We start from the raw sequence: 13,148 nt of genomic DNA on the forward strand, positions 1-13,148 counted from the left end.
CCTGCATCTGTCGTCTGAGTCTGATTACACTGGAGAAGAGGGCTGATGACAAACTGCACCACTGCAGAGCTGTCCTCTCAGCAAAAGTTTAAATACACCCTGACCAGCTTTAATCTGTGCCGAGAATTGAGGTTAGACAGGGAAATTAGGCTGAACATTATGAGAATGGAACACTTTTAATGCTTCATTGCCTGGTGAACACAGCTTTGTATTTAGTGTCAGAAATTTGTGTAAAAGATTGGGAACAGGTCTTGCATGGCAATAGGGCAGCACTTCGTGAGATGTGGCGGATGGCAGGGATCAGAGGCATTGCACAGTGGCTCTCAATTTATTAGGTTAAAAGTGTTCCATCATCACAGACAAGGAGCTATTCATATATTGAATGACTAGGCTGGATCAGCTGTCTGACCTGCTTCTGTCAGTTTAATGGGTATGATGTTCATTACTGCTCTGTTTCACTGACAGCAGCAGAGCTCCGCTCCTCAGTCCCAGTGTGTCCTCGTTTCCAGTTACAGGTTAAAAGGTTGGAACTCCCAGTGTGACACAATTACACTTTTTAATTACACATTAAAGAGAATATTGTGATTTTTTTTTTTTACAGATCATTCTTATCAAATAGCTCACCATTTCTGCCACGTAACCACAAACCATGCCCCTAAAAGCTGAGCGGTAACTCTGACTGACATCAGGCGGCTGTGGAGCAGAAGGCAGACCCCAGAAACATGACTGAAATCTCCAGGATGAGCAATGTGCATTTTTGTTTCAGACAAAAAGAATCCCCAGCCATATGCCCACATCCTGCCCACGTCCATTTACAGAAACGTGGATTAAACCTGGATTGTGCAAAGCTCTTCAGTGAAAAGCATCAAAAGGTGGGTACTGCGCAACAACCGCTGATAGCCAGTGCTCTGGCTCATGAGTTAGAGTCGCAGCCTCTTGATGTCTTCACTTCTGAAGTCTATACGCAGCGCTAGAACCTGTCGCACCTCCGCCGGGGTCAGACGCCACGTTAGGGGGCCCGAGTTTTGGCCCCAGTAATCCAAGATCTCAGTTACCTGCAGCAGAAACAGTAGCAATACCATACTGTAAAAATTAGACTTTTTTGTTGCTAAATGTTCAACCCTGATTCCAAAAAAGTCCAACGACAACAGTTTTACAAAGTGTTCACGTGTCCATGCAGTAACATCCTTTCTACAATCATGTGTTCACAAAGTGGTGACCTCGCTCCATCCTCGGCTATCAAAAGCAATCATAATGCAGAAAATCACCCCTGTGAGTGTTCGGCTATTATAAACCATATTACTGGGTTGCTGTTATTGATGCATTCATGTGTAATTGCCATTGTACACTACTTCATGGTCAGCATCTATAGATTCAAACCTGAATGCCCCTTTTTACTGTTGCAGTTGGTCAAGGTTAATGCAGCGTTTTTACATCTTGTCAGTAATTATTTTATAACAATGCATCGTGTTTGATCTTAATCTGTACCTAAAGCTGTACAGGAGTACAAATGACATTTCCAGTTAAAATTAGTGGAGTAGAAGTAGCATAAAATGCAAATTCTCCAGTAAAGCACACGTACCTCAAGTTCTATTAAATAAATGTACTTAGTTACGTTCCAACACTGGTGTAAATGGCTATAAATGTTCAGATAAAAACACAGACAATGAGCTTTTATACTGATGTATATCCTGTGCACGTGTGTGCGTAAAATGATCTAAATTACCCGCTCCAGGTTGAGGATGGTGGCCATTTGTGTGAGACGAGCAAACTTATCCCTGATGGTCCAGGTGGTCACAGTGGTGAGGTACGCCACCAGAGACCGAAGCTCTTTATCGAACTGCAGCCCTCCAAGCTGCAACAAATAGATCAGGGACAGTGAATGGATCTCATGTTGTACCAAACAAAAGAATTTATTTAGAGGCTTGCTGTAAACACGCAGCTCAAAATAGGATGATGCTATCGTGCAAAGAGGATGCATTCTCTCCTGCAGGCCTTTCTGTACTCATTTATAAATCATTACTTGAGGCTTTTCACCACGTGTGTCAGTGATGTGATGTGAAGTGATACACAGGATGCTCAGTGCCACCTTGTGGCTGAGCCTGGCTCCTCACCCTGCTAAATGAGCATTTCAGGACAGTCTTCTCCATTTCAGTCGATATCAAACTGGTCATCAGGCTGGTCAGTGTGTCATAGATGACAGGAGAGAGGGCTGTCTGGTGAGGAGATGGAGAGAGGATTAAAAAAATAGGAAGGGGGAATTCATATATATTTGGAATCATAGCTGAAATACAAGATACCTTGAATTCAGCCATGAGCTGCTCCAGGTTAACGATGAGCTGCTGCACCCAGGGATCATTAGCTTCGTAATCATTGAACTCCTCCTGTGAGGAACACCAGTAGTTACAGCGACACGTTTCATGACCTCGGATTTATTTCTGTTCACTTTTCTGAAACATTACCTCTTCTATGTTGTGTGAGATGGACAGGAAGCTGCTGATCCAGGGTTTGACCTGAGGCTTTATGGCCGTTGTGTTTAACTCAGTCAGGCCCTCCTGTGAAATACAACCACATCAGAGCATGATAGTTTTACCAAGAGTGGGTCTCATATACATCATTTACAAGACCTCGCCCTTTGAGAACACAGATAGAATTGCTGCCGGTTGCTTTGTTCCTACTGTAAATAAGCACACACACAAGCGCTGATCACTGTATGTGTGTCTCTAACCTGTAAGAGATCCTTGAACTTGGTAGATGTGTTGACGAGGTCGGATAAACAGCTTTCAATCTTGGCTTGTTCGCCAGAGCCGGCGCCCTGATTGAACAACTTGGAGCAGTCGTTCTGCAGGGGCGAAAAATAAAAGAGTATATTTCCGAGCAATGAGGTAAACTATAAATGACAAGATAATTAGGAGAGATGCAGAGTGCCAAACTTACCTCAAGGTTCCTCTTTAAAGTTGTGATATTCTCACTGCACACCTCCACGTTATTCAGAGTCACCTGAGATAGAAAAAAAAGAGTGTGAATGAAGGATTCTCACAGCCGACGGCACGGTATGATTCAGTCCCCCCAGCTGGTGGGTATGAACCCTTTATGTGTTTCTTGATTACAATTTTTCTTTTGACAAACGGGTTAAAAGGTTTTTGAGGTAGTACTCCTTTAAGCTAAGAGCCATTTTAAAAATTAAAGCACTACTTACCTCGCTTAAATTAGAGGAGGGTATTCATGCATTTGATTCCTCACTAAAATCAACCTTCTACAAAAGACTTGAATGTTTGTCACAGTCTGCCAACAATTACTGCTAATCAGATGCTGCCTAAGAGCGAGGCAGGGAAATATGTGTGTGTGTGTGTGTGTGTTTGCCTTTTACCAGAAAAGCAGCCTTGGCATGTTCAGCGCTCTCGATGCCCAGTGTGTTGAACTTGCCCTGCTGTAAGCTGCTCTGCATCAGACTGACCGCGCTGCTGACGCCGCGCTGGATGTCCTGAAGTGTCGTAGCTGGGAAGCCTTGCCGCAGCTTATTATACAGCACCTCCCTGACAGGTGGAGAGAGACGGGGCAAGAAGGGGCACACATGAATGCCCGAGATGTGAAAAAGTGTTGAAATAAAAGAAAAAAGTGTTGAATTTGTCAACTAGAAAGTGAAAGAGTGAGCACCTGAAGTCAGACTCCAGCACAGAGTTAGCATGGTTGATCATGGCGCAGAGGCAATCGATGCTGGAGCTGGATAAAGCCCGACTGATGCACTTCTTCACAATGTAGAAACAGTCATCCACCATGCTGGAGGTCAGCTGACCCTTTTCATATGTATCCATAGTAACAGCCTGAGGAGCAACATTCAGTTTTTCTTAAGTTAAATGTTCTAATGAATAGATACAGTGTTACCTTGAGTGTAACACTGGTCGAGTTCCCCTTCATTTTGTCAAATATACAAATACTGTGCAAATACTACATTAAACAGAGAGTAAGTAACCTTGTTGACGGACTCTCTCATGTAGTACTCCTCCATTGGAATGTAGTAGCCAATCAGCTCCTGCATTGTCCTGCTCAGCAAGCAGTGTTTCAGTAGCTTCTCCACGTTCTGCTGATGCTCTGTTAAAAAGGTAGGGAAAACAAACCCATTAATATTTTACATTTTAGATCTCAAAAAGGCATCAGTGTCTGCATCATCACATGTTCATATAAAAGTACCCTGTGTGACGCTCTGAGCATCCCCAACTTCGAAGTCGGCCAGCATGCGACGACGTAAAAAACGCAGGTAGAGCTCTGCCCTCGCATTCATCAGGGTCACTTCTGTCAGTACAGGGTCCAGCTCCCTGCTCATGGAAGATGTGTGTTAAAAACAAAATGGCCATGGAGACAAACACAGAGGATGATGCTGAGACAAACAGAAATACCTGGGCTCGATCCTCTCTCCAGGGACACTCTTCATCATGCTGCTCTGGACAATCTGAAACTGCAGGAGAGACACAAGTTAACAGTGTGTACAGACCTGCACTGAAAACAATCATGCAGCTCAGATGTCATGCACACCTTGTTGTGGTATCCCCTCTGCTGGATGAACTTGTCCACTATTTTCTGGGCCTGTCTGTCACATTCCTGCTGCAGGTGAGTGATGAGCGTGTACAGATGGCCTGGACCGTAATACGTCTCTACGATAGGCTGATGAGTCTCAACGACGCGAGCTATACCTGTAAACACACACGGACACCTTAGCGGAGGGCACTCCAAGCAAGGAAAACATACGCAGGCAGAGTATCAAGGCTGTTTTCTCACCTTCCAGCAGCAGTGTCAGAGTGTCTGCAAATACCAGTGGTGCTCTCTTCTCGCTCAGGTCTCCTCCTGTAGCCAAGAGCAGGTTTTCCTCAGCTTTGGAGGCAAGCTGTGTGAAAAAAATACCTGTGAGCATTTCTGACCAAAACAAAAGCAAACTCAAAGGACAGAGATCTATATTCATACTCTGATTCTAATAATCATAACATCAGATTAAGTAACAGCTCTTACAGAACTCATTTAAGCATTTAGCTGACACATTTATACCAAATACAATGACTGCAACATCAGGATATGGATCAGGGCGTTATTAGTTCAATAGAATTTATATGCAATGAACAAAAAGGAGTGCAAATGTAAAGTAAATAATAGGAAGCCCAAGACTGCACAATTCTCTAAATCTGTTATTTCAACAGAAAAGCAGCGTCTAGATCCAGAATCTTCATCTGATCTTCACCAAAATACACATTATATTCAAGCAACAACTGACCTGACTGCAGAGATACTGGCCAAAGCGAGCAAGGCCCTGCTGATGGAGGCCCAGCAAAGGGAAGATCTTGAAAAATCTTTCGACTTGAGCGAGATCGACTGCAGCTACAGCTTCGTCCAGCTTCTCAGCAACGATGACCTTCAGCTTCTGCTCTGCCTCCTGAAGCATTATCAAACTGGCATCCACGGCACTGCCTGCGCACACATGGTGCATTGACAGTGTTACAGTGCAAGCCTAGACATTTAGCAGCTGATGCATGCTGCCACTTACAGTGCAGGGAGAAAAGTATGAAATCTTTTGGTCTTTTCGTCACAGTGGTAAAATATTTGATGCTTTTCCAATATGCTTGTCAATTTATTTTTAGGAGTAACTACAATCCTGTAATGATGTGACAAAGTCAAAATCGTGCAAAAACACAAATCAAATACTGAGCAGTGCACTATAACAGAGAACTGGAGGCCTCGTACTTTCTTCTCCCTGTCTGCTCAGCTCAATAACTGACTGGTCCAGAGAGAGGTATCGATGGATGTGGGCAGCGGCCTGTTCATAATCTTCGTTGCGTAGAGCGGTCTGCACGCCGTCTGTGCAGAACTTCAGATCGAGGATATCATCAGCACGCTGGATGACGTTATACAGCCGTGTCTACAAAAACAAGATAAGGTACACACCAAGAGATCAGTGTAAGTGATGCAGTACAACATTCTTGTAATAAATACAGCCTGTAGAAGAAAACAGACTGTCAGCAACAGCTGAAAATGAATGAAAAGGTTAAGAAAACAGTGCATTAATCACATAACACCCCTGACAGTGCAGAACTGACGCTGTATCTTTGACAGATGCAACACTGGAACTGTGTGTATTTACCTTTGCGAGGTCTAGCTGTCTGACTTTGCGGCTGACGTTTTCAGCAAGGCTGCAGGTAAACGTGATCATGCCTGACAGCTGACTGGCATCTCCTCCGATCAACTGCAGGTTGGGCCTGTATAGTACAGAGACAGTTTGACTGTGGTGGTTGGAGCTCAAATAAACGATGACCATCAGGTGCTTTTGAAACTCCACTACTGTACCCCATCCTCTGCAGCGCCAGCATCTTTGTATGAATGCTCCCCTCCTGGCCCACCAGTCTGTCCAGCTCAGCCTCCACTTCCTTCTGTATTAGAGGAGTAAAAAGACGATCAATATTATTTTGCTTTCAGCAACATGTTCAGCATACACACTACACGTATTCCATATACACTACAACTTCAGTACATTTTCTCATTATTACATCTCACTTTTCCTTAACTGCCTTCATATTTTCTATCAAAACACATTAATAATTCAAACAAACAAAGCTGTGCATGTAGAGGTCTGATATAGGAGAAGGAGACATGTTTTATTGTTAGAAAATGTGGTGTGTAAGTAGTTCAAAAGCACTCAGGAAATGTTGAACAAGTCCATTAACACGGCCACATTAGGACAACACATCTTTGTAAATTCAGGCTTTTGGAGCGTCAGTTCATATGTGACTTGCTCCATCTAGTGAGCTTTTCAGAATTTCATACTCTTCACTTTGCTTGTTGTGTTTAATAACACAAAGCGTGGATAAAATCCCTCCATAAGGCTGCGGCATTAACATTTACTTTGAACAAATGGCCCATGACTTGTGAAGACACTGCCGCCTTTCTTCAATTCATTGCCTGCCGGTCAATAAGACCTATCTTTTAAAACAGATATTCATAATGGATGAACTAAGAGCTGAAAGAGGCTGGACAGATCTTGGCTGTGCTGTGAAGTCGGAGCAGTCATGTCAGTCTGCAGATGGACACACTCTGAGTGACATTTCCAGGCTGCAGTGTGGTGTCTGCTTGTTTTCTCACGTTTCCTTTCTGAAAATGGCAGCAGGCCTTGGTGGCAGCAGGGAGTGTATCTTCAGGATGGCCTGACAATAGTGTCAACATTAACATATCTTTTAAAACAGGTCAGCTGGGGACTAATTCTTGACCCATGAACAGGCAGACAGCATACTGACCAACACCCTCAGAGAAACTATTAATGTAACGCTGGGTGTTGTGAAGTGTTCTGCACCTCGGTGGTCCTGCCCTGACGGGAAAGGACTGGGCACTAGTTTCATTATTTTGTGTTAATTTGGTCATAATTATCAAAGTAGAGTTCTTTCCCTCAGCAGTGTTTTGGGTCAGCAGCGTCCCGGAAGTTGACGTGGATGACGACAGCGAGTGTAACGTAAACGTCAACCTGTCGTTAACGGTCGTTTGTACGAACCTCCTGCACGCAGAGCTGCTGGTAAACTCTCTCCAGGTCCTCTAGCTCCGTCAGGGCCGAGATGGTCTCCATACTCACGGAGGACACAGAGCCAGAGTCGCATCTTTTCGCTGCCACGGAGCCACTGTCAGCCATCTTCCCACTCAGAGACAGGACGCTGGAGATCACGTCACGCTACATATAGTAAACCCTGGGTTGAGCCTGTCAGGCAGCGACTCTTAGCAGGTTAAGGGTTTTACAGCGAGGACACGCTGCATTCTCGTCCTAAAGCTTGGTGAAAGTAACCCATAGCATGATCGTGACATTATCTTTAATCATTAACGACATACACACACACATCGACCATCTGATGGTGGGACTTGCAATGGCTGCACATGCGCACTGCCTGAGAAAGCAATTCTGTGGGATAAAACCCCCTGTATTGCGCATGCGTTGTCAAAATATATCGGTCTACAATTTAATCCAAGGATGCAATAGGAGCCATTCACTGGCCAGAAGTGATCTTATTGTGAAGTACCCCCAGTTTACAGATATCTAATTACCTAAGTGGTGTTGACACATTCACATTCTTTCAATTAGGGCTAGATTAACCTGCCAAATCAGTGATCTTAAAAACACATCACCTAAGTGTGTGAAACCCTGGGTCTTCTTCCTGTTTGATAATGAAGTATTGGTATTAGATTTATTACAAGGGACACAATTCAAGTCTGAAGGCCAATTAAGCTTCATAATCACACCACTCACTAGTGACAACATGGGGCATAGTAGTAGATAAAAGAAAGGTAGAAAACATGAATCAGTACGTATTTGTATGTAGTTGTATGTATATGACAGCCTCCGATGGCTTAGTTTCTAAGGGCAGGATATCTATTTAATTGCCAATTTACACATTTGAATGACAAGATTAACTTACTATAACTTGTGCAAACAGCCTGATCCCATACTGCAGATGTGAAGAGTGAGAAGAAATGCATCTATTTTTACTCTATGACACAAATATAAAGCTATGAGTGAATGCAGGGTGAGTGGGGAGGGAGAAGTTTGTCCTGGATCAAATTTCTATTCATCTGATGCCACAGTGATGTCAGGACATCCCGCAATGACACAGGACACAGTGGGCAGAAGAGGGAATATTTAAGACACCATAAAGCAGTGTAACGCACTGTAACAGAGAGAAAACCAACTGTTCATTGATTTTTTGCTAAATATAGTTTACTTAAAGATGAGTTCACATTTTTACATCATCTTGTGTTTGAATTAGTCCAAAGCATGTACAGAAAACCTGAAATTGGTGAGAACAGCAACAACACAGTCCTGTCCTATCAGAAGGACGAGGCTTGCTGTTCTCTGTAAAGCTTTTCTCTTTCCTGCTGAAGCTCTTTCCATTTCTTCTGCAGTTCTGCCTTTTCCTCCTGCAGCTCTTCTTTCTGTCTACTCAACTGTTTGGCCTCCTCCAGCTGCACTTTCCTCAATGACTCAATTTGCTCCCTCTCTGCAGCTGCGGCCCTGGCATCCACCGCGCGCAGCTTCTCCAGCAGCTCCCTCTGCTGCTCCAGAGCCCGTGCCTCCTCCCTCTGCGCCCTCCTCAGTGAGTCTATCAGCTCCCGCTCTGTCCTTAACACACGCTTTTCTCTTGCAAACCCTCTTGAAGCTTTAAACTCATCTTGAAGACAAGAGGAAGAGAAGCCCACATGTTTAGTCTCATTAGTCTTGGATACAGTAGGTAAGAACACTTCAAATAACTATTTATTTACTATAAACATGAAGCTAATTAATCCACTCCACATACATTAGGTGATTATGTTTGCTAATATACCAACTTTATTAAAATCACTGGGGAAAATCAAATGGCAATGTAAGGACTTGAGAGTTTATCTGCAACATTCAGAAAACCCTCGTTGATAATGACACCTGGGCTGTTACACTAAATGACAATCATATTTAGAATAATGTTGCCATTATTTTATTTGGACCATTGGCTCCATTATAAAAACTAGTTTGCCGTTTGCAAATTACTTTAACTTTAGCAGCTAACCTTACGAAGCAAAAAAACGTGAGATCCATGCCGCTTAGCACAGATATCTGGCTGACTTAAGCTTATCTTAGGTTACAGTTAGCTATTAGCCAACCCTGCCCAGCATTGCTCCTCGAGCAAACACGCTATGGTTAATCAGCTAGCTGTAATTTAGCTGCGCTATATGGATCTCACGTTGTTTGCTTCTGTTTACTTCATTAGTTGGTTGGATAAATAATTTGCAAACTGCAAGCAAGCCAATTTAACAGCCAGCTGACATTATCCTTTCAAAAATATTTTGCTACGTTAGCTAGCTAGCTAGCAGTTACATTAGCTTTGTAGTAATGTTAGCTTTGACTTTGGACTTTGAGTTGGACTGTGTTTGGTGGTTGTTTGTTGACGTTAGCAGACTCCATTTTTAAGGTAATGTTAGCAAGTGCTGCACAGTGTTGGTGCTGTAAAAGAGGGGCAGGGCACATAACATCACACCCAACATCACACCCCTCGTCCCGAGTCCTTTACGTAAAAATCAGTCCACAGGCTGTTACAGGGAACCGAGGAGGTAAGGTCAGAGCCGTCGCATGGACCGTGCGAACTGTGCAACCGCACGGGGCCTCACGCCACTAGGGGGCCCCCTGCAATCCTGCTTCTTTTTTTTTTTAAGTAAAGACATTAGTTATGATTTTGTCTCTCTCTGTCAAGGTCACATTGAAAACAAAAAATAAATAAAAAACAAATCAATAAAAATAAGCAGGTTTTTTATTGTCGTGATGTCATTAGGCCTCACTGAAGCACGTCTGAGCACGTCCGAATCTCAGGATGCACTGGACTTCTTCACGGAGATGAGGATACTTCGAGAGATAATCCCAAAGGGAGCAACTACAACATTTAAAACACTTTGATACCTCAAAGGGATTGAAGGAACTTTCCCTAACTGTGAGATTGCACTCAGGATCCTATTGACTTTTCCAGTAATGGTGGCATCGGGCGAGCAAAGCTTTTCAAAGATGAAACTAATTAAAAACTATTTGCGCAACTCCATGTCACAGGACAGACTGTGCAGGCTTGCCCTGCTATCAGTTGAAAAGGACATTGCATCCAAACTGGATTATACAGATCTTATTGCTGAGTTTGCTGCCAAGAAGGCAAGGAAAGTGACTCTGACATGATCAGTTTCTGTGCAATTTATGCATGGTGAGTCCGTCTTTGTTAGAGTTACAGTACAGTCAGTGCTGTGTATAGTTGTGATGAAAATGAACATATATTATGAATGAAAAGTGTCCTAACCTAGCTATTTAAAATGTCGAGATGCCAAAAATAAAGTGACTGAGCTGACTTGATGTGAAGCCACTTGTTGCACGGTTGATTTTCCCCCCTTTAAAATAAATAGGAAAAAGTCATAGCTGAGACTATGTGTATGATTATGCTGTATTATTCTACATGATAAAAACGCATTGCAGAGGATTATGTGCATGCAGTAGAACAAGAATAGCTCTGTCTGTGTGACTGCCATGCATGCGCAATTGCGCATCCATGTCAAAGAGCAGGGCCTCGCATTTCAAGTTCGCACAGCCCCCCCCCCCATCGATATAACACATTATTTAAATACTTCACAGTTAACATTTGTCTTCCTCTGTTATTCATACACAAACAGCAGTGATCCTTTAAACATTACCTGGAAACGGCCTCCTCTCTGTCTCTGGTGGTGTCGAGGTGTCACCCCTAACATTTGAGACCTGTGAAGAGTGGGATGGCGGTGGGTTCTGCCCATCGGCAGCTAGCCGAGAGAACACCTCTGGGTGTCTCTTTGACATGTGCCGATGCAGATTGCTGGTGCTGCCACTTTCAAAGCATTGTAACTTCTTCATGCAAATACGGCAACGAGCAGCCGCCAAACTGTCCAAGTGGTCATAGTGCCTCCAAATCAAGCTCCGTCTCCGTCTTACGGGGCGGCCATCACTCGCCTCTTCATGTGTAACTTGTTTTGCTGAACCTCTTTGTGCTGCTTCCAGGATGCCATTAACAGCCACATTAAAGTCAGCATCATTCCCTGTGGTAGGGGTGTCAGAGTCTCCATCCTCCAGTGCAACTTCCACTAAAAGAGGAAAACAAAGTTACAGTTATGGGTACAAACATGATACTATCACCTGTTACCAATGAACCTGTTTACCTGTGGAATGTTCCAAACAGGTGTTTTTGGAGTATTACACAACTTTCCCAGTCTTAAGTTGCTCCTGTCCCAACTTATTTGAAACATGTTGCTGCATTAGATTCAAATATTTACAAAATCAATGTCCTCTATGGACAGACATTCACCTTTGATTGACTGGTTTAATTTAACACAACCTGATCAACATTAACGTACAAGCCACGGCAAAGCGATAATAAAGCAGGTGGTGTAATAGATAATAGAAACTGCTACACTGACATTTGTTCGTCGTGTGGCATATTATATTTGATGCACATTGGACACAAGTGAGTGTAGAAAACGCAGTGTCGTTTCAGTGGAAAACGCACAAGAGTAAACAATAACAAACGGTGGCTGGGTTGCTCAGTTAAGATATTTAAATAACCATACCGAAGCAGAACTGCTCACTGTCGGTCTTCATCTCTCCCTGACCGCCGCTGATGGATGTAGTTTCGGGTACGCGACCTTTTAATTTCTTGACAATCTCTGTGGGATGTTTGGTTCGTAGATGTCTCAGCATGTTCGTGGTGGTGCCTTGTTTCACCTGATAATCCATGCAGAGCAAGCACTGGGCCGACTCTGCGTCGATCGTTTTGAAAAAGCCCCAAACTATGCTTTTTCTCCGGACCATGTCTGTCGTGGTCTACGGGCTCAGCGGTCCATCTCACAGCCCGCACTGCAGCTGTGACAGATAATGTAATTTACTATGTTCGGTAGCTCTTGCTTGCTTACTAGCAGTAGCATTAGCTTTAGCAGCGGTCCACTGTGTGTGTGTATGTGTTTCGTTTTAACCCATAATGCATTACCGCCGCGGTACGTCACATCCATGGCGGGCTAAATGCTTGGGCTGACTTACGAAACTCTTATTTCATTAACAGATATTGGTTCCTGTATTATAACGTGCACATCTGTATGGCCTTAGTGACGGACAATGAAATAAAACGTTAATTAGAGCTCCTCTCACTATGGCCCATTAGAAAACAATATGTGTCAACCTATTTTAATAAAATTATCAGAAAATATTTTACATTTTCTCCGTCCACAAATGCAAAATTATAAAACACTTAACAGAATATATCCAAATTCGGACACTGATATCGGTCACCAGAAGTTTAGCTCTGAATGTAGTATTTGAACATGTAGATTGTCTACACCTATATTTATGGTTGTGCATGAAAAACAAATTTCAACCAACAGTACGTGAACGTATCAAGCATCCTAGCAATGTTTTAAATTGCAATAGCTATGTAATCTAATGTAGATATTATACAAATTAAGATTATATATAGTACTGGACCGTTTTTAGAACAGAATGAATGAATGAATTTACACTCAGCTGGCAGTGTATTAGGAACACCTCACTATATAAAATGAATGCTGTCCAACACAACCGTCCTGCAGTAAATCCTACCTTCATAAAG

General features: G+C 43.2%; 2 protein-coding genes across 2 annotated transcripts; both read right to left on the bottom strand.

Annotated features, from left to right (window-relative positions):
- Window positions 1-159: 159 nt before the first annotated feature.
- On the bottom strand, window positions 160-7,901 carry cog4 (component of oligomeric golgi complex 4). The gene is made up of 19 exons (XM_070967513.1): window positions 7,526-7,901; window positions 6,331-6,413; window positions 6,128-6,242; window positions 5,731-5,905; window positions 5,264-5,457; window positions 4,777-4,882; window positions 4,534-4,691; window positions 4,398-4,456; window positions 4,192-4,316; window positions 3,974-4,092; window positions 3,658-3,824; window positions 3,371-3,536; window positions 2,938-3,000; window positions 2,729-2,842; window positions 2,463-2,555; window positions 2,301-2,384; window positions 2,115-2,216; window positions 1,727-1,855; window positions 160-1,055 (listed from the first exon to the last, which is right to left on the bottom strand). Exons 1-19 carry the CDS (start codon window positions 7,658-7,660, stop codon window positions 921-923), a joined length of 2,322 nt encoding a protein of 773 aa, XP_070823614.1. The 5' UTR covers window positions 7,661-7,901; the 3' UTR covers window positions 160-920.
- An 810-nt stretch (window positions 7,902-8,711) lies between these two features.
- On the bottom strand, window positions 8,712-12,528 carry LOC139334571 (uncharacterized). Its single transcript, XM_070967543.1, has 3 exons — window positions 12,118-12,528; window positions 11,215-11,634; window positions 8,712-9,188 (listed from the first exon to the last, which is right to left on the bottom strand). The coding sequence occupies exons 1-3, from the start codon at window positions 12,356-12,358 to the stop codon at window positions 8,848-8,850; spliced, it is 1,002 nt and encodes a 333-aa protein (XP_070823644.1). The 5' UTR covers window positions 12,359-12,528; the 3' UTR covers window positions 8,712-8,847.
- Window positions 12,529-13,148: the final 620 nt, after the last annotated feature.

This window comes from Chaetodon trifascialis, chromosome 1 (genome assembly GCF_039877785.1).
Source record: "Chaetodon trifascialis isolate fChaTrf1 chromosome 1, fChaTrf1.hap1, whole genome shotgun sequence".
In the NCBI taxonomy this organism is placed as follows: domain Eukaryota; kingdom Metazoa; phylum Chordata; class Actinopteri; order Chaetodontiformes; family Chaetodontidae; genus Chaetodon; species Chaetodon trifascialis.